The 21,710-nt window shown below is 33.5% G+C and overlaps 2 protein-coding genes across 2 annotated transcripts in view; both read left to right on the top strand.

Moving 5' to 3' along the window:
• Positions 1–4,007: 4,007 nt before the first annotated feature.
• Positions 4,008–8,336, top strand: LOC134694550 (uncharacterized). Its single transcript, XM_063555563.1, has 3 exons — positions 4,008–6,564; positions 6,967–7,209; positions 7,531–8,336. The coding sequence occupies exons 1-3, from the start codon at positions 4,008–4,010 to the stop codon at positions 8,334–8,336; spliced, it is 3,606 nt and encodes a 1,201-aa protein (XP_063411633.1).
• A 1,332-nt stretch (positions 8,337–9,668) lies between these two features.
• Positions 9,669–21,710, top strand: part of LOC134694548 (uncharacterized) — a 43,120-nt gene continuing 31,078 nt past the window's right edge. Inside the window, exons 1-2 of the mRNA XM_063555562.1 lie at positions 9,669–9,740; positions 11,003–11,101. Of these exons, the coding sequence (XP_063411632.1) occupies positions 9,669–9,740; positions 11,003–11,101 (171 nt within the window). The remainder of the gene's footprint in view (positions 9,741–11,002; positions 11,102–21,710) is intronic.

Raw genomic sequence — 21,710 nt, 5'->3', positions numbered from 1 at the left:
CATACACCATGCAATATAAACTAATATCAAATTCGTATAAAACTCTGATATCGGGTACCAGTTTGACTTTACGCTAAATGCAAGTCTATGTTGTTTTGTTCTTTTTTTAACAACATAATAAATTTTATTCATCTAATTTTGCTTGTTGTAAATTTCACCAAGAGTCCAAGCCTTTCTTGGTTTACTCTATTACACTCCACTGATTATCCAGGGAAATGAACAGCTGAACCAACTTATTAAGTTATAAAAAATAATATGATGTTGTATAATTGTCATATGCAGAGATTTATCAATGCTAAAAATTATTTCTAATTCACAATAACATTGGACATCCTGATTTATATGCATCTATTCTTTTATTAAATTCGTTTTCAAAAATGATAAAGACATCAACAGTTTGTGTTTTCTGCTCGGATACATAGTATGACTTATATATAGAAAAACTTAATACTGTTGGTATATATTTAAAAAAAAAAATTACTATCTGTGATTTTATATCCAAATACCAGATGTTGCAATTTAATATCAAAATCTATTTTACTTTTTCTAAAGAGTTCATATATTTTTTGCCAAAATTTATTCAAATATCTACACTTCAAAAAATAGGGAGCATAATCTTCTTCTTGCTTACAAAAAATACACTTATCTATCTTAGTTACTTTCCACTGCAATAACAGTTTTTTTAGTTGGAACAATATAATGTAATAATTTCCAGCTAAATATTTTTAATTTATTTTCAGTCATATATTTAAAAATAAATTTGTACACTGAATTTATATTAAGAGTTTTTGTATTGGTAGGATGCTAAGCCATCTGTTTGTCCTTATTGACGATTCTAGTTTTGTATTTATATAACATTTTATTTGTTAAAAATGTAATCTCAATAAATTTATTTTTCCATACGATTTCATTTCTATGAATATTAATTGTAGTTTTGACAGAATTCTCGTTTTGAACAATTTGAATCCATTATACTGGTATAGATTTTTTTAATTATAAAATTTGGCGATCCAGTTTATTTTGAACTCTAATTTGTTTAGAATGTAGATTCCCGATAATGACATTTTATCATCTAAGATATCATTTATGTAAATAAGATCACTCCTAGTCCAGTTCTCAAATATAATTGGTTTATTATCAAATTTAATAGATTTATTTCCCCATATTACTTACTTTCTATAATCAGAAAATGCGTTTGGTTGTTTTATTTGCCCCCCGCCAGTCAAATTCCAAGACTTTATTACTTCTTTTTAAAACGTAGGAATATCTTTAAGATATCTTAAATATTTTATATCACTAAATTTCTTATACAATATTGATAAAATATTGTTTGAGACATTTAAGTATTTAAATGGTATAAGTTTCCAAGTCTAAAGTTTACCATTCACCAATCTGTTTACATGTATCCATGATGCTTTTAACGCCACAAAATAACTTTTAAAGTCTACCATTTTAAGACCTCCTTCTCATATTGACCACGTCATGTTTCTCTTTCATCTTGTCTGGTTTCCCATCCCAAATATATTTATAGATACTGTTTTCTATTTCTTTTATATAATTTTCTGGGGTTAGACATACGCTTCCAAAGAAAGTAAACAAAGGCAATATTAAATTTCTTTAAAATTAGGATTTTTCCTAAAATTGAAAGATTTCGTTTTTTCCATATCATAAATAATATATTCATCTTTTCTATTTTACCATTCCAGTTTACATTTTTGCATTCTTCTTTGTCATGTCCGAAAAACACCCCTAAAGCTTTAATAGGTTTATCTCCCCACTTAATCCCGACAATTTTATTTTTACAAGATTTCAATTTTCCAATCCATAATCCCTTTGTTTTATTCCTATTTAGTAGTAAACCTGAAAAGAACCAAACAGTTCTATTTCGTTCATTGCAGCTACCACATCGTTTGTATCCTTGCAAAATAGTGTTGTGTCGTCTGCTAATTGTGAAATCTTGATACTATGACTTTTCTCATCTAATTTTATATTAATTCCTTTTACATTTTTATTATTTCTTAATCTCTGGGCCATAATTTCAACAGCCAAAACAAATAAAAGAGCCGATAAAGGACAGCATAGTCTTATTCCACGTGAATTTTTTAAAGTTTCTGGTATCCACCCATTGTTCATAACACATGTTTGTATATCTGTGTACATTGCGTTAACCCAGTAAAAAATTAATCGTTAAAACCAAAATGTTTAAATGTTCCAAACATAAAATCCCATTCCAATGAATCAAACGCTTTTGTAAAATCTACAAAAACTAATGCCCCCTTAATATGGTATGTGTCTGCGTATGCTGTTTTACTTCCTTTAGTCCAATAGGTTGCTTTCTGCTTTATTTCATATTATGTCAAGATTGCATGTTTTTCAATCCAGAGTGGTAACACTGCACTTCACATTGCTGTTAATCACAGAAACACAGAAATGGTCAAGTTGCTGATTGATGGTGGCATTGATCTCAATATAAAGAATACGGTCAGTGGATTATAAGTTAAACTTACAATCATACTGAATTATCGGCAATGCCAAATCATTCATTTACTGCATCATACGTGATGTCAAACTAGACGCAATTAGCTTTATAGTGTGAGTGTGGATACTCTTTTGTAAAGTAAGGTTGCAAAATTAGTGAAGAGTGACAAATAAGAATCTTCCATAACAAACATTGTAGAATGTAGAACATTGGAAAAGTTTGTTGATTTAAACAAAATGTCCTAAGGTTGTGTCACAATATATCGAGGAAACGCAAGGGCAAATTGTAACAGTTCTAATGGTGAAGCTTACAATCAATGACAATGTAAATGTGATGAGATAATATGATACGACAAAAACATAAAACATAAACAATATTCAACTGACATGTACTGAAAATTTAAACCAAATAAAAAATATATGAGAGCACACTGATATTACTACTCGAAACTACTGAAATCACACTGTTTTTGTAATTTAATACAACATTTGATATGAATAACAGAAAACACGATTGCATAGAGTGAACAACAAAACTACATATTGACGTTGGTTATGTTTCGATAGTCAACGTTGACCGAACATCTTTTCGTTACCAATTTGAACAAGATGACGGCGACAATAACACCGCCATAAACATAATTTAGTTTCACTGAATGTTAATCGTTGACTAAAATAATACACAAACACGTACACATTCGTTTAAATGATAATAAGTTTTTTGCAGTAAATTTTTTTAATATCATTTTATTGACACGGTGTTGTCTTATTTTTTTATTTGACATAATCTGCTATCGTTATCATTCAATGATATGTTAAAACTATTGTATGTCATTATGTATAGGATGGTGAAACTGCACTTCACTATGCTGAACGACAAAGAAACACGGAAATCACCATGTTGCTTATTGATGCTGGTATTGATCTAAATGCACGGAACAAGGTTAGTAAATGATCAACAAAACCGACACAAAACTCTGTACTACGTGTTCATATATGTAACAACAAATAACAATGTTTGTTAACATAGTATAACGTTTGATTTCTTCAAATTGAATTGACCTCACCCTTTTTATATTAATTTAGAGTTCTGTATTTTATTACTACTTATTAACTGCACCATATATACTTTGACAAAATTAATCGAGCTATGTTGTGACCATCTATTTTGTCATATACAAACACACGTTACACCGTTTGATGCATCCTTGTTTGTTAGTGTTGTTTTGGACTGAAACTAAAACTAATTCACAACATTCTGGGGGCCGCAAAATGCAATTACTGTTCATGTATTGGTCTTAGTTTCAGTTTAGCACTTTATCACTTTTATTTGTTTAACGTTTTACCGCCATTTACGTAACAATAGGCCCGCAACGTCGTCACTTGGCGACGTCTCTCTATTATGAAAGACTAGTAAAGCATACGAAACATTGAAGACGCTTTTGTGTTTACTTATATCGATACGTCCAAAACATTGGTGCCGTGACAAAAACAGAAGAATACGAATTTAAAAGATGGGTACCGCGAAGATGAAGACCAGACGAGCTGGACATCGGGGAGTTCTTACAAAGTTACTGAAGAAAGTGGAACCGAGTTCCGAGAAACTTTTGCAGGAATTTGACGTTAGTGAACTTTCAACCATTCGAGGACTTATTGTGAAGAAGCAGGAAACAATCGATCAACTGAACGAGAAAATTGTGGAGGAACTATCGGAAGAGGAAGTGAGCGAAGAAATAGAGGAAGCCGACAGATACACATATGACATAGAAATGAGTGTAACTAAACTTTCAAAAATCATTAAGGAATCGGAAATCACAGTCAAACAGTCAAGTAAGTCATTGCTAAACCCAAATGCACACGAGTTTATTAATTACACAAATCATCAAGAAAGTCAGCCACAACACAGTTGCATGCACGCAAATACATCAGCGTCCGTTTTTTCAAACTCCAGCATGTACCACAAACTTCCCAAATTAAATTTACCAACGTTCGGTGGGAATATGTTAGAATGGCAACCCTTTTGGGATTCGTTTAGTGCTGCCGTACACGATAACCTGTCTTTAAACGATGTGCAGAAATTTAATTACTTGAAATCTCAACTGTTCGGAGAAGCCACCCAATGCATAGCAGGTCTACAAATAACTAACACAAATTACGGACAAGCCTTGCATGTACTGAAACAAAGATTCGGTCAACCACATAAGATAGTACAGACATACATGCAGAGTTTAATCAGCCTTCCTAGTCCAACGTCAAATATAACAAATTTGAAAAAATTCTACGACAGTATGGAAAACTACATCCGTGGCCTTGAAAGTATAGGGGAGTCTCACGAGTCGTTCGGAAGCCTTTTAGTGCCCATAATATTAAATAAATTACCTGGGAATATACGAGAAAACATGGTACGTGCCCACGGAGGTGACCACTGGAACTTGCCGTCGTTACGGCAAGCTATTCAACATGAGATAACGATTAAGGAAGCGGGTCAGTCGGTAAACGGTGATGATATGGAGCCAAATTACACACCCACATCAGCATTCTTTATGGGTACAATTCGCAACTATGCAAATCAGAAAGAGAAAAGAGACATAACCAAGAAGCCGTGCATCTTTTGTCAAGGAGTTCACGCCCCATTAGCTTGTAAAACTGTTACGGAAATTGAAGCTCGAAAACGCATTGTTAAGGAGAAACAGGCATGTTTCAATTGCTTAGGAAATCACAGAGTTGCAAATTGCAAATCCGATAAAACTTGTAAAAATTGTAATAAACGACACCATACCAGTATTTGTTCAAAGAATGAATCACACCTGTATACCCAGTCTAAAGATAGCAGTACATCAAAACCAGATACCGATGCCGCAGTCGCAAGTATGCATTCATCCACATCATCAGGTAGATCGCAGGTATTGTTAAAAACCGCGATAGCGCCTATCACGTATGACAAGACACATTTTAACACCGCCAATATACTATTCGACGAAGGAGCCCAGCGAAGCTTTATCACTCAAGAGATAGCCGATTTATTGAACCTGAGACCACATAGGAAAGAAGCGATAACGATATCCGGTTTCGGTAAATCCAACAAGAAGGTTAGAAATTTACAAATTGCTACTATATATATAAAAGGTCTAACGAATACGCTTATCCCTATTGAGGTTCTTATAGTACCACGGATTGCTTATCCAATACATACTTACGCAAGGAACCAGTCGAGCTTTCAGCATTTAAATGGATTGAAGTTAGCCCACCCAGCTGTACAGGACGAGGATTTTGAGATATCAGTCTTAGTTGCCGCCGATTATTATTGGGATATAGTTGGAGACAGAGTAATTAGAGGTTCCGGACCAACCGCTGTACGGTCCAAAGTTGGATACTTGCTATCAGGACCTATACAATTGAACACTAACAGTAATAATCAATCAACGTCATCGATTATGAACATTTTGATCCCACACAGACTAGAAGAATGTGAAATACATAAATTTTGGGAAATCGAATCCATAGGAACAGAAACAGACAGCGAAGTGAAAGCGAAAACGGACTTACAAGAAATGACCACTTACCAAGAGAATAACATTCATTTGAAAGACAATAGGTACATCGCCAAGTTTCCATGGATACCAGAACATCCGGAGTTGCCTAGCAACGAGATGATCGCCAGAAAGAGAGCATACAACGTGATAAACCGACTTGCTAAAGAACCAGAGATGCTTAAGATATACGGTAACATTATCAACGACCAAGAAAATCGAGGTTTTATAGAGAAGGTTGAGACCCCGGATGAGACTACTAATCGAGTACACTATATTCCGCACCACCCAGTGAAAAAAGATTCATCGACTACACCGATACGTATAGTATATGATTGTAGTTGTCGTCAAGATTCAGAATCACCCAGCTTAAATGATTGCCTTTCTTCTACACCGCCGCAGCTTAATAAGCTAACAGATATACTTACAAGATTCCGCTACGGGAAATACGCCTTAACAACTGATATTGAGAAAGCATTCCTCCAGATTGGACTAGACGAAGAAGACCGCGATTCCACCCGATTTGTCTGGCTTAGAGACCCAAGCAACCCCAAGAGTGAACTTGAGACTTACAGATTCAAGGTAATTTTATTCGGAGCGACATGTTCGCCATTTATTCTTAACGCTACATTATTGAAACATTTGTCAACGGTTACAAGTGCTACAGCTGAGATACTCAAGCGATATTTGTATGTAGACAACGTACTTACAAGTGTTAATACGGAAGAAGCCGCCTAAAATTTCTTTGAAGAATCTAGAGAACTCATGACAAATGCAGGATTTAATTTGAGAACATGGAAGTCAAATAGCAAGCAACTTAGCAACGAAGCTACAAAGGCAAACGTACTTGATACGGATAGCAATTCTTGGGATGCGTTGGGATGCGAAGTCAGACATATTGACATATTGACATTTGCGAAATTAAATTAAGATCGTATAGATATTGATAATTCACAAGCGACAAAGAGAGAAATATTGAGTAAATCATCGTCAATTTACGACCCACTCGGAATTCTTGGACCAGTAACCGTAAGAGCTAAGCTACTGGTACAAACATTATGGGAAGAAGGATACGATTGGGACCAGGTGTTGCCTAGCAACATAGTTAAATCATGGTATGAAATTTTAGATGACATCCGAGATGTAACAGTTAATAAGAAAATCGCACGACATTATTTCAACGATCAAAATGAGAACGAAAGTAACGAGAAAATCACATTACATGTCTTACATTTGTCAACGGTTACAAGTGCTACAGCTGAGATACTCAAGCGATATTTGTATGTAGACAACGTACTTACAAGTGTTAATACGGAAGAAGCCGCCTTAAATTTCTTTGAAGAATCTAGAGAACTCATGACAAATGCAGGATTTAATTTGAGAACATGGAAGTCAAATAGCAAGCAACTTAGCAACGAAGCTACAAAGGCAAACGTACTTGATACGGATAGCAATTCTTGGGATGCGTTGGGATGCGAAGTCAGACATATTGACATATTGACATTTGCGAAATTAAATTAAGATCGTATAGATATTGATAATTCACAAGCGACAAAGAGAGAAATATTGAGTAAATCATCGTCAATTTACGACCCACTCGGAATTCTTGGACCAGTAACCGTAAGAGCTAAGCTACTGGTACAAACATTATGGGAAGAAGGATACGATTGGGACCAGGTGTTGCCTAGCAACATAGTTAAATCATGGTATGAAATTTTAGATGACATCCGAGATGTAACAGTTAATAAGAAAATCGCACGACATTATTTCAACGATCAAAATGAGAACGAAAGTAACGAGAAAATCACATTACATGTCTTTGTTGATGCCAGCCAACGCGCTTATGGAGCCAGTGCCTACTTGTGTAAAGGAAACACTTCTTCTCTCGTAATTGCAAAAAAACGGATCGCTCCGCTCGCCAAAATTACATTACCAAAGCTAGAATTGATGGCTGCAGTAATAAGAGCTCGAATGGCTAAAAACCTCACGAAAACCCTTAAACCACAACGCACAGTACTATGGAGTGACAGTCAGATCGTTCTGCACTGGATTTCGTCTTTAAAATCATTTGGAAGATTTGTTCAGAATCGTGTGATAGAAATTAAAGAATCGACACAAAATTACGACTGGAAATACGTACCAACAGATTCAAATCCAGCCGACCTTCAAACTAGAGGAATATCATCAACGCAATTCAAAGAATCTACTTTGTGGATGCAAGGACCGTCGTGGATATCGGATGAGAACAGTTGGCCTACATGGACCCCACAAGTTAAACAAGAGACTCTTTTGTTAACGACAACATATGACAGCGAAAAGACAAAATAGTGTGAATTAAGTGGAATTTCGAAAATAATTGATCTATCGAGATTCTCGTCATTAAAGAAGTTACTACGAGTTACGTGCTACGTGTTTAAATTTGTGAATATATGTTAAAGTAAGCGACCGTATAACTTGAGGAAATATGCTAGACACGGAAAAGATATTACGAAAGATGAAATTGACCGCGCAACTCGTACATGGATTACATATATTCAAAATGAAAAATTCAGTAATGAAAAGCAGCAACTCGCAAACCCGTCACATGACAAGAATCTACCGTTAGTAAGACAACTGCGCTTGTTCATAGATACAGAAGTTGTCATTCGATGCCCCGGGCGCATACACAATTCACAGTTAGACGACTCCGCGAAGTTTCCAGTGTTACTACCGAAGAAAAATCAATTTACGGACTTAGTTATATTGAACGCGCACCTGCAGATGTTACATTCTGGTGCTGGACAGACAATTACGCAAATCCGCCAATCATTTTGGATACCTTCCATTAGACAATGCGTTAACCACATCGTACAGAAATGTGTAAAGTGCCGAAAAGTGACCGGAAAAGCATTTCCACAGCAAATTTCGCCTCCGCTACCAAAGGATGGAGTCACCGATATGATACCGTTTACGACAACTGGTGTTGATTTCGCTGGACCACTATTCGTTAAAGATAATGGACTTGTTACAGAATCGTATATTTGCCTATTCACATGTGCTTGTATTCGTGCCGTACACCCAGAACTTGTTACAGATATGACAATCGAATCATTCAAATTAGCGTTTAGACGATTCGTAAGTAGTAGAGGAATTCCGAGTACTGTGTATTCAGATAATGCACCAACCTTTGTTTCCGCCTCACATGACATTCCGAAGGAAATGAACATTCAAATTAATTGGAAATTTATTCCTAAAGCAGCACCGTGGTACGGTGGATGGTGGGAGAAACTAGCTGGAATTACGAAAACGACATTAAAAAAAGTGCTCGGATAATCAAAAGTAAGTTCTGACCTATTACGAACAACTTTGATAGAAATCGAACGGGTAATCAACGATCGTCCGATTACGTATGTGTCGTCCGACATTCGAGATCCAGAGCCGCTAACACCGTCACATCTACTGCAGGGAAGAAGATTATCGCAAGACAACAATTCTGATTCAGAGGACAATAATTTAAATGTAGATTTCACAGAAGCAAACAAACGTTACAACCATAAAGTAACTTTAATTGAACACTTTGCAAAACGATGGAGAATGGAATACCTCACCGGATTAAGATAATTTCATCGCGTCGCCGGAGACCAAAGCGCACATGTGAAAATCGGTTCCGTCGTACAAATCATGGACAATTCATCGAGAATGATGTGGAAACTAGCTGTTATAGAAGATTTTATCACCGGGAAAGATGAAGTCGTAAGAGCAGTCAAACTTCGGACATCAAATGGACTGATTACCACGAAACCAATTGTGAAACTGGTGCCACTGGAAATATGAACTTTAATTGTTAAAAGTGTTTTTTCAATACCCTTTTTATGACCAATACATGAACAGTAATTGCATGTTGCGGCCCCCAGAATGTTGTGAATTAGTTTTAGTTTCAGTTTAGCACTTTATCACTTTTATTTGTTTAACGTTTTACCGCCATTTACGTAATTACGTAACAATAGGCCAGCAACGTCGTCACTTGGCGACGTCTCTCTATTATTATAGACTAGTAAAGCATACGAAACATTGAAGACGCTTTTGTGTTTACTTATATCGATACGTCCAAAACAGTTACATTTTATGTCTGTGTGTTGCGGATGAAGGACATTCTAGAAAACGCTTCATCGACGGCGTCATCCTCTTCTGTGTTATAGTCGTCATCATTCGGGAACATCGTATTAGCCTTTAGCTTTGATAGATGTTCAGGTACAGGTAGCTTCGACAATTGGCGCAAAAAAGCAAATTTGAAGCATAATATGTCGGACTTAACATTTTAAATATAAATATTGTTGCGTTGTCATCAATACGTTTGTATTCATAGATCAGCTATTCGTCTATCTGTAATATGTTGGGTTTTTTTGTTAACAGAGACAAGAGATGCATAAACAACACGTCAGTTATATAGTTTTGTTTGGTGTTTTTTCTCCAATCTGATAATTTAAGCCTTTTTGAATTCATTGGTATAGTATGTTCATATACTGTGCTGTTAAACAACTTTCCCATGTTTAGGGAGGGTTGAGAGCTCATAAATACGTTTAACCCCGCCACGTGCTTTATGGTTTGATTTCATTGTTGAAGGCCTTACGATTTCTTACAAATGTTTACGTCCAATTCATTTATACGTAGTTGGAAATGGGTATCGATGTCAATCAAACCAAATCTCATTTTATACTGTACTGTGAAATAACAATATCAATGTCACCATTGGGTCCTAAACACCGCGAGAAAAACTCCCGCAGCTGTAGTCTGGCCTTAGCTGATCCCTAAACAATAATATATTCATTAAGCTTAAATGCATCCATGCACCATGCAATATTAACTAATGACAAATTCGTATCAAACGTTGATATCGGGTATCAGTTTTACTTTACGCTAAGTGCCAGTCTATGCTGATTTACTTCCCTTAGTCCAATAGGTTGCTTCCTGTTTTATTTCATATTATGTTAAACTTGTATTTTTTTTCAATCCAGATTGGTTACACTGCACTTCACATTGCTGTTAATCACAGATACACAGATATCGTCAAGTTGCTGATAGATGGTGGCATTGACCTCAATATAAACACTCGGGTCAGTGGATTATACGTTAAACTTACAATCGTATTGAATTAGCGGCAATACCAATACATTCATTTACTGCATCATATGGGATGTGAAACTACACGCAATTAGCTTTCTAGTGTGTGTGTGGATACTCTTTAGTAAAGTAAGGTTGCAAAATTATTGGAAAGTGACAAACTAGAATCCTTCATAACAAACATTTTAGACTGCGGAACATTAGAAAAGTTTGTTGACTTAAACAAAATGTCCTAAGGTTGTGGTAACAACATATCGAGAAAACACAAGGGCAAATTGTAACAGTTCTAGCGGTGAAGGTTACAATCAACGAACATTTAAATGTGATGAGATAATATGATACGACAAAAACATAAAACATAAACAATATTCAACTGGCATGTACTGAAAATGTAAATCAAATAAAAATTAAAAACCAATTGTTCAGAGAACAATTGAAGGTCTTTCCACCAGTAAGGATCTATTTTGATATGAAAATATTAAAATTTGGTTTTAAAGTATTAATTTCAGCGTCAAATGACAACTTATTGTATACTGATTCTAAAAAATATAACGTTTCTATACAAAAAGATATAATTAAGGGAGATAATTTTTCTTCTTCCGGTTAAAAATATGTTATTTATGGTACTGTTTTATAGTTTTCTTGACGCTGATTCCAAAAATATATAGTTTTACATACTTTTAGAATAATTTATTACAAAGAATAGCTACTTCCGATTTACAAAAGGTCACTTCCGGTTAGCTTTATGAACGTCATATTGCTTGAAAACCTAATCTAAAAAAAGTCTAACAGCTTTAACATGAATACATATGAGGTAAAAACAAAGGTCAAAATCTAGAACGTTAAATTAACATATGACCTTGAGATCAATTTCAAGGTCATAAACCAAGGACCTCAAATCAACAGACTCTAGGTCTTTACTTTATATTGTTAATGAGTTATATTACCATACGACTGATATTAGATATAAAAGGGGGAAAACTTACATCAAATGTTTACGTACCCTTTCGACTAAAATGTATGTGTAACTACGTGTCGCGACTAACAATTGTGTGAAAATATTTTGTCGATATCTTATAAGATGTCTGAAAACAAGAGATAACAAGCCAAAATCGAAATTATGAACATGACCTTGACCTTTGACCTTGACCTCATTTTCATTTTTTTGAACCAAGGACCTCAAATCAAAAGACCCTAGGCCTCTATCACTTATGGTTTTCCAGTTAGAAATACATTTCACTTATATCAAACAAAAACGGGGAAAAAACTCTCATATGGACTGTCCGGATAGCTTCGGTCAAAATTGATCAAATCATCCTTAGGATATAACGAGCAATTTGGTTAAATAAATTTGTCGGTTTCTTATACGGTTGTCAATATTAAGCGATAACAAGAAAAACAGTGTTCGGGAAGATAACTCTTACATTGAAAAAAATTTGGTTACACAAAGTGAGTCACAAAAGCGTAATAACTGTTCAATATCATATACCAAATGTCTAAACGACATCTTGCGAAACAAAAAAACAAAAACACTGCGAAGGAAAGAAAATTAGGCGGATTCAAAAAAATAATAATAATAATAATAATTAAAAACCAATTGTTCAGAGAACAATTGAAGCTCTTTTTTCACTGAAAATAATGTATTTTAATATGAAAGTTGTAAAATTAAGTTTAAAATGTCATTTCAATCGTCAACTGATAAGTTATTGTACGCTGATTCCAGAAATATATGGTTTCTATAAAAAAAAAATAAGGTAGATAATTTGTTACTTCCGGTTTGAAAAATGTTACTTCCGGATTACACGAGGTCACTTCCGGTTGTTTTTTTCAAGGTTAAATGGTTTGATACCTTTCGCCAAAAGTCTCATGGCTATATCATGTATACATATGAGCTGAAGGCAAAGGTCAAAAACTAGAACGTCAAATTAATCTATGACCTTGAGATCAATGTCAAGGTCATAAACCAAGGACCTCAAATCAAAAGGCCATAGGTCTTAATTATATTTGGTTAATCAGTTATATCACCATACGCGTATTTTTAAATACAAGAGGGGAGAAAACTCACTTTTACGTTCGACGTACCCTTGCAATCAAAATTTACGTGTTACGACATGTCGCAACTAACAATTTAGAAAATATAATTTGTCGATATCTTATACGGTTTCTGGAAATTAGTGGAAGTAAGCTAAATTCAAAATTTAGAATATGACCTTGACCTTTGACCTTGACCTAATTTTTATTTTTTTGGACCAAGGACCTCAAATCAAAAGATCCTTGGTCTCTAGCATTTATGGTTACAAGATAGAAATGCATATCCCTTATATCAAATGCATAAGGGGAAATAACTCTCATATGGAGCGTTCATATCACTTCGGTCAAAATAGGACAAATCATGCGAAGGATATAACGAGCAATTTTATAAAATAAATTTGTCATAATATTTTACGGTTGCAAAGGAGTTGCGCTAACAAGGAAAACAGTTTTTGGGGAGATAACTCCTACAAAGAAAAGTATTCGTTTACGCAGGGTAAATTTCAAAAGCGCATAAACTGTTAGATATCATATACCAAATATCTAAGCGACATATTGCGAAACAAATGTTTATCGCAAGAACAAAATTAGGCGGAAGAAAAAAAAAAAATCAGAAGAAAAACAATAGGTCTTTCCACAGAAAAGTGGAAAGACCTAATAATCAGAAGAAAACCAATAGGTCTTTCCACGGAAGAGTGGAAAGACCTAATTATATGAGAACACACTGATATAAGTACTCTAAACTACTGAAATTGCACCATGCAATATTAACTAATGACAAATTCGTATAAAACTCTGGTATCGGGTACCAGTTTTACTTTACGTTAAGTGCCAGTCTATGTTGTTTTACTTCCTAAGTGCAATAGGTTGATTACTGTTTTACATCATATTGTGTCAAAATAGTATTTTTTTTCAATCCAGAGTGGTGACACTGCATTTCACTTTGCTGCATATTACGGAAACACAGAAATGGTCAATTTGCTGATTGGTGGTAGCATTGATCTCAATATAAAGAATCGGGTCAGTGGATTATCAGTTAAACTAACAATCATATAGAGTTATCGGCAATACCAAAACATTCATTTACTGCATCATACGTGATGTCAAACTAGACGCAATTAGCTTTGTAGCGTGTGTGTGGATACTCTTTAGTAAAGTAAGGTTGCAAAATTAGTGAAAGGGTGACAAATTAGAATCTTGCATAACAATATTTCATGATGCAGAACATTGGAAAAGTGTGTTGACTTAAAAAAAAATCCTAAGGTTTTGGTCACACGTTATCGAGAAAACACAAGATTATGTTGTCACAATTTAAATGTGATGAGATTATATCAAAAACATAAGTTGTAAACATAAATAATATTCAACTGGCATGTACTGACAATTTAAACCAAATACAAATTATATGAGAGCACACTGATATAACTACTCGAAACTACTGAAATTGCACTGTTTTTGTAATCTAACACAACATATGATATGTTTTACATAGAATAGCAGAAAACACGATTGCATAGAGTGAGCAACAATACTACAGGAATACATGTCAGTATCAATTCTGTCGATACAATTAAAAACAATTCAAAGAATACATTCCATCTACAAAAAGTCAGAGCATTGCACGCTAGGTATCCATATGGCTACGACGTAGGTTGAATTATACTATTGTTTTAAAAACTTTAAAGACAAGGGAAATTTAGAAATATACATACTGACACCTGTAAATGTTTCGTCATCAAACAAAAAGATGTGCACATTTGTTATTAGATCAGTTTAAATCATTACCGGTCAACAAAGTCTAGAACCATTATAAAAGAAGTAGACATTAACTAAATATTCCCTGTAACTGGTACTAACAATAAGACAATACAAAATATGACAAGACCTGCAATGTCTATATAACATGTTTGAAACTTTTTTGATAACAAATTTAAAACATGTAATAGTTTACTTTTACAAATTGTTATTTGGATTCAGAGTTGTCTCATTGGCACTCGCACTACATCTTCCTATACCTATGTGTCAAACCAAAGAAATAAAATGTAAGGTATATAAGTAGGACATTCCTACATTCAAGATCATAGAAAGTATCAAATTCGTCATATGTCTCCAGTCCACCTCTTACTGTATGACTATCTATCAATAAACGTTTACAATTTCTGCCGTTAAATGGCTAGTTTGATAATCGTGTCATAAGAATATCATACATTTTACATAATGTAGGCAATATATGATCTAAATGTGTTAAGAAAAGTCATATTTCCAAAATTTCGTTTTATGAGGTAACCACTCTGATGTATGAATTCATAAAAATATTTATAGGACTGACTGCTAGCATCTGGTTTGTTTTATCTGACTCCTTAGTAAAGCTTTTGTTTACTATCAAAATACATGTATAACTATAAATTAATTGTATTCACAGACAAATTGATATGCATAACTCCTAAGTCATGAGAATACAGCATTGACAGGTGAAATTATTTTTTTTTATGACCAATGGTGTCGGGCATTTGTCTTTGTTTTTTCCATGTTGTCAATCAAGCAACTCATTTGCTTAATAATTTCTGATGGTTCTGTGAATGTTGAATATTTAATACATATCAATGATAGAACACGTTAGTTTTTATTTTATTTTATTGAGGTAATGTTTGTATCTCTAACTTGTTGTTTTGTATTCATACTGGTACAATTTCCAAATTATGTCTTTTTGAAGAGATCCAGAACGTAAAGAAAACACGAATAATATACATCTCCCCATAAATGACGTGGTTTGTGAAACAGATGTATTTACAAAGTGCAACCATAATTTATCACGTTTTACTAATCACAATAAAGTGGGATATTCTTGTTTCATGCATATACGTACATGATGTAAAACAAAGCCCATAGCGCATTTAACATTTTGAAATACAATTCATAAAAGATGTATATCACTGTCCAGTTAATCATCATGAGACAAGTGTTTCAGTATTGAACAACAACAAGTTTATAATTTGGTAAGAAATTAATTATATTTCCTTAATATGAGGGTAGTTAAGTTTTCCCTGGTTAAATGGCATTGATAATCAGATCAAATATTATACAATCTTATCTCGGATAAGTATAATCGGTGTTCAGATCTAGTAGGCCGATCTAATGAATGTCATACAAAACCTTGAAGGAATATTTCAGACAATGGTATTTTAATAACAACACTCGACTATATTAAATGGTGTTTTGAAAAACTGTTACTAGGGCATGTTGCATTAAAATCGGGGTACAAAATGGCATGAAACCGGCCATTATTGTTTGCTCTTAAAAACCTTTCAATTCTGTAAGATTTATAAATGTCATGAAGGTTAGAACATTAACTTAAAATAAAACTTAAACAAAGACAAAACCTAAAAGATAACGACACGAACGTATTGTAGGTTTGCAACGTTTCTCTTCCGTAACTGTTTTTGCATGTTTGTAACAAACAGCCAAATACATATATGAAAAACAGTAATATATGAAATGCACAAAATGAAATATGACTACTGTTAACAGGTTAAGCATGGACCAGACGGACAATTTTACAAATTTCCAGTCGAATGAATACTTTTACTCTTTACTTATATTTCCCACCATTGTGTTATTTTACTATGATTACTGTGTATTATTTAGCTTTTTGTTAATATTCAATTGTGTGCTTCTGTATTAATCTTTTGTATAAATATTAAGATTTTAACACAATGTTGGCTGCTAATATTTTTTACCTACATTGTACTATGTTTGTTTTGGTTTTATTTCACCCATCGTTGTTAATTTTATGGAACTACATGCGACTGTTATGCAAGTGAGAGATTAAGTTACATTTAGCTCAAAACTTAATTTAATCCACTATTTTCTACATAAGTTATCTCTGTAAGGACAGGAATCTGAATAAAAGCAACCGTAGTATACTTTATTTATTGTGAAAAAAACCTGAGGGAAACGCATCAAATGTAAGAAGGGACTCCAACACAACAGTAACACAACATTAAAATTAAACACACACAGAAACAAACTATAATAAAACCATGACCATTTTCCTGACTTGATACCGGACATTTTCAGAAGATTAAAATGGTGGATTGAATCTAGTTTTATGGCATGCCATACCTCCTGTTATATGGCAATGTTTAATATAACATTAAAATGACAACATTACAAGACAGGAATACAATATAAATAATTGGGAGAACTTATAAGACAGAGACAAACACGAATACAAGCTAACAAAATGTACCATGTATGACAGTTGCTATCCATTCGTTTGATGTGTTTGATGTGTTTGTGCTTTTGATTTTGCAATTTGATAAGAAACTTTTGTTTTTTAATTTTCCTTTGAGTTCAATATTTTTATGAGTTTACTTTTTACTATATACACTTTATAATTAACTTTTTATTAATTCAATCAGAGTTAGTTATCCACATTTGCTTTAAATTTGAATTCTTTGCATATCAGCATCACAAGGATGCATACACGACAATTAACTGAAAACATGATGTGTTATGACTATTTAGGTATTATTTATTTCAAAGGAAGTCTGGTCTTTTTTTTTATTAATATGTGTCTACTTTGTATCGTTCTAATGAGTTAGTCCCTTTTCAACGGATGTGAAACACTTCATTTTTATTTTGTGCTGCAACACAACCAGGGTTGCCCCTGGGTCAATTATTTTCTTTTGTTCGCCATCTCTTTCGCTAACACAATGTATTTTTCGCCACTTTATTACATTTTTTCGCCAAGTAACACAAATCTTTTTTTTTTATAATTTTCCTCCCCCCCCCCCTGAATAAGATGATTGTGCCCAATTGCTGTCTAAGCTTATTCTCTCAAACTTGTCTAAGAGTCTACATTTTAATGACTTGACAAATACTAAACATTAGTCTTTGAAAAAAAGACCTTTATAGGGAAAATTGATAATATTTTGAACAACTTTTAAAATAAAGAAGATATATATCCTGGAATAGAGAAAAATCTTAGATACTTGAAAGATTTACAGTTCTTTGGTAAAGTTTCTTCAAAAATACAAACATGTGCCCTTTTATACTGAGAAGTGGTTTTTACAACTAAACATTTTTTTCTCACTTGAAATTGATACCTGATATAAGGTGTAGTCATTAAATAGAAGGGTTACTATCATTCGAGAGGTAGTTCCCAACCTTTTGTATAGATGTCTTCATCACGACAATTCTCTTTTCTAGACCATCGTAAAAATGTAAAACTATGCTCGAAACACATGTGTCACTGAATAGACTTTCAAGTACCCACTCAAATCAGTTATCGATATCAAAGTTAAATAATTAAGTTTTAAATCGGAGACCTTTCTTGCTTTTGTACATTTTTCGTCATAACAACAGTTTTCTTTTCTAAATTATTATAAAAAGAAGGAGAAAAGTCGTAAAAATATTGATTCAAACACGTGCGTCGCAAAGTGGTTAATAAATCAGTTATGTGACATATGACGGGCGCCAATTAACCATATCATTTTGTCATATAATACAATCAACACTTTTATTAATTAGTCATTTGATGTCGATAGCTATGCAATCAGCTGATTAGCTTACGAGTTTAAGGTGAATTTGTGTCTTTTTGATTTTAGCCATGGCATTGCCATTGTATTTTCTATATATGAGTTTGACTCTCCTTCTGGTATATTTCTTTCCTCTTATTATTACGTACATCGACTTTATTTTAATTTTGTTGGATCGTTGTCATATTTGCAATAGTCTTATTTGTATCACAAATAACAGAGTAGAAAACTATTATTTTCTCGTTTTGAAGTTCAAGAGTGTTTAAAACTTGTCAATATTTCTAAAGGAACTACCTACTTCACAACGTTATTTCAATTTCAACAATAGGTGTGGTTAAGCCATAACAACCATGACTTTGCATCAAACAATGATGTGTAAACAAGTTGAGATAAATATTGGTTTTGAGTCATTTCAAAAAAAAAACTTCAACCGTAAACTAATTCACTTCTACTAATGTTCTAACTTTGATATTTACATATAAATTATGAATGTAAATGTCTTTTCTGTCAAGGATGGTTGGACAGCACTACATCTTGCGGCAAGAAAAGGCAACTCAGAAATGTTCAATTTTCTTATCGGTAATGGTATTGATGTCAATTTACAGGACAAGGTACGGTATAAATATGGTATATAGCAAATGAAAACATACATATGCATAATGGTTGTTCAACTATCAATATCCATCTTGACGAGTTTCATAGTTTACATTGCCAAAAAGCAAGAACAACCAGAAGCTATTGAGATTTTATTGGAGGCTCTGACGAACGAGATTAACATTCCATGAATGGAACAAGAAATTCATGTTAGTCCTAGTATTTAAAATTGATGATAACTTTTTCAAAAAAACTAAGCAAATCGATATTCACGACAAACATCTCGTATCTAAAAAAAGAATTATCATTTATTTTCATTTCTCATTGGATCGTATTGCAGTCCTTGGTTTCGTGATTTGTGCAATGCATGTTTTTCATTGGCATAAATTTATGTTAAGGTGTACATATCAATTTTGGGTCATTTAATTAATCGAGTACAACTATGCAAAAGAAAAACGATATTTATGACGAACACCAAAACAACGTATTGCAAACTCTCGTTCTGAAAAAAAGGAATTATCATTTATCTTCATCTTCATTGTTCAATGGATGAAATTGCAAATATTTAAAGTCATTGATATCATTTCATAACTTACTTGAATGGAAAAGTGGACAATTTCATAATGTAAGAAAGAAAATTTCAACTAGTTCATATTGGAACAATTATATCTTAACGAATAACGAAACTATGATTCTCTTAAATATACAATGCGTCCTACTGCGAATGTTTAACGTCCTTGATGACGTTATATTAATACTGCAGGTATGTTACTGTGTTGTTAAATGCAATTGAGAAAGAAAATGGGGAATGTGTCAAAGCAACAACAACCCGATCATAGAGCAGACAACAGCCGAAGGCCATCAATGGATCTTCCATGTAACGAGAAACTCCCGCAACCGTAGGCGTCCTTCAGCTGGCCCCTTAATCAATATGTATACTAGTACAGTGATTATGGAAGTCATACTTAACTCCGAATTATACACAAGAAACTAAAATGAAAAATCATACAAGACTTACAAAAGCCAGAGGCTCCTGACGTGGGACAAGCGCAAAAATGCAGCGGGGTTAAACATGTTTATGATATTTCAACCCTCTCCCTATACCTCTGACTAATGTAGAAAAGTAAACGCGTAACAATACGCACATTAAAATCCAGTTCAAGAGAAGTCCGAGTCTGATGTCAGAAGATGTAACTTTCATGTTTAAAGGCAATTTTTCTTCTTTCTTATCGGTGATCTATATCTATTATTTTGCTTATTCTTTGGAGCTATATTTTAGCTTTATATTTTATGGTTTTGGACTGAAAACATGATGTGTTATGACTAATTAGGTATTATTTATTTCAAAGGAAGTCTGGTCTTTTTTTTTTATTAATATTTGTCTGCTTTGTATCGTTCTAATGAGTAAGTCCCTTTTGAACGGATGTGAAACACTTCATTTTTATTTTGTGCTGCAACACAACCAGGGTTTCCCCTGGGTCAATTATTTTCTTTTGTTCGCCATCTCTTTCGCTAACACAATGTATTTTTCGCCACTTTATTACATTTTTTCGCCAAGTAACACAAATCTTTTTTTTTTTTTTTTTATGTTCCTCCCCCCCCCCTGAATAAGATGATTGTGCCCAATTGCTGTCTAAGCTTATTCTCTCAAACTTGTCTAAGAGTCTACATTTTAATGACTTGACAAATACTAAACATTAGTCTTTGAAAAAAAGACCTTTATAGGGAAAATTGATAATATTTTGAACAACTTTTAAAATAAAGAAGATATATATCCTGAATAGAGAAAAATCTTAGATACTTGAAAGATTTACAGTTCTTTGGTAAAGTTCCTTCAAAAATACAAACATGTGCCCTTTTATACTGAGAAGTGGTTTTTACAACTAAACATTTTTTTCTCACTTGAAATTGATACCTGATATAAGGTGTAGTCATTAAATAGAAGGGTTACTATCATTCGAGAGGTAGTTCCCAACCTTTTGTATAGATGTCTTCATCACGACAATTCTCTTTTCTAGACCATCGTAAAAATGTAAAACTATGCTTGAAACACATGTGTCACTGAATAGACTTGCAAGTACCCACTCAAATCAGTTATCGATATCAAAGTTAAATAATTAAGTTTTAAATCGGAGACCTTACTTGCTTTTGTACATTTTTCGTCATAACAACAGTTTTCTTTTCTAAATTATTATTAAAAGAAGGAGAAAAGTCGTAAAAATATTGATTCAAACACGTGCGTCGCAAAGTGGTTAATAAATCAGTTATGTGACATATGACGGGCGCCATTTAACCATATCATTTTGTCATATAATACAATCAACACTTTTATTAATTAGTCATTTGATGTCGATAGCTATGCAATCAGCTGATTAGCTTACGAGTTTAAGGTGAATTTGTGTCTTTTTGATTTTAGCCATGGCATTGCCATTGTATT

The sequence above is a fragment of the Mytilus trossulus genome, chromosome 13 (assembly GCF_036588685.1).
Source record: "Mytilus trossulus isolate FHL-02 chromosome 13, PNRI_Mtr1.1.1.hap1, whole genome shotgun sequence".
In the NCBI taxonomy this organism is placed as follows: domain Eukaryota; kingdom Metazoa; phylum Mollusca; class Bivalvia; order Mytilida; family Mytilidae; genus Mytilus; species Mytilus trossulus.
Note: the sequence above shows the minus strand (reverse complement) of the source record. Positions and strands in the feature narration are given on the sequence as shown.

What these genes read in the sequence shown, in the direction of transcription:
- LOC134694550 (XM_063555563.1), top strand. Translation starts at nt 4,008, where the DNA reads ATGAAGACCAGACGAGCTGGACATCGGGGAGTTCTTACAAAGTTACTG. An exon ending in AGACCCAAGCAACCCCAAGA is followed by an intron (nt 6,565 to 6,966) that starts GTGAACTTGAGA and finishes ATAATTCACAAG; the next exon opens with CGACAAAGAGAGAAATATTG. An exon ending in CGATCAAAATGAGAACGAAA is followed by an intron (nt 7,210 to 7,530) that starts GTAACGAGAAAA and finishes AATTAAATTAAG; the next exon opens with ATCGTATAGATATTGATAAT.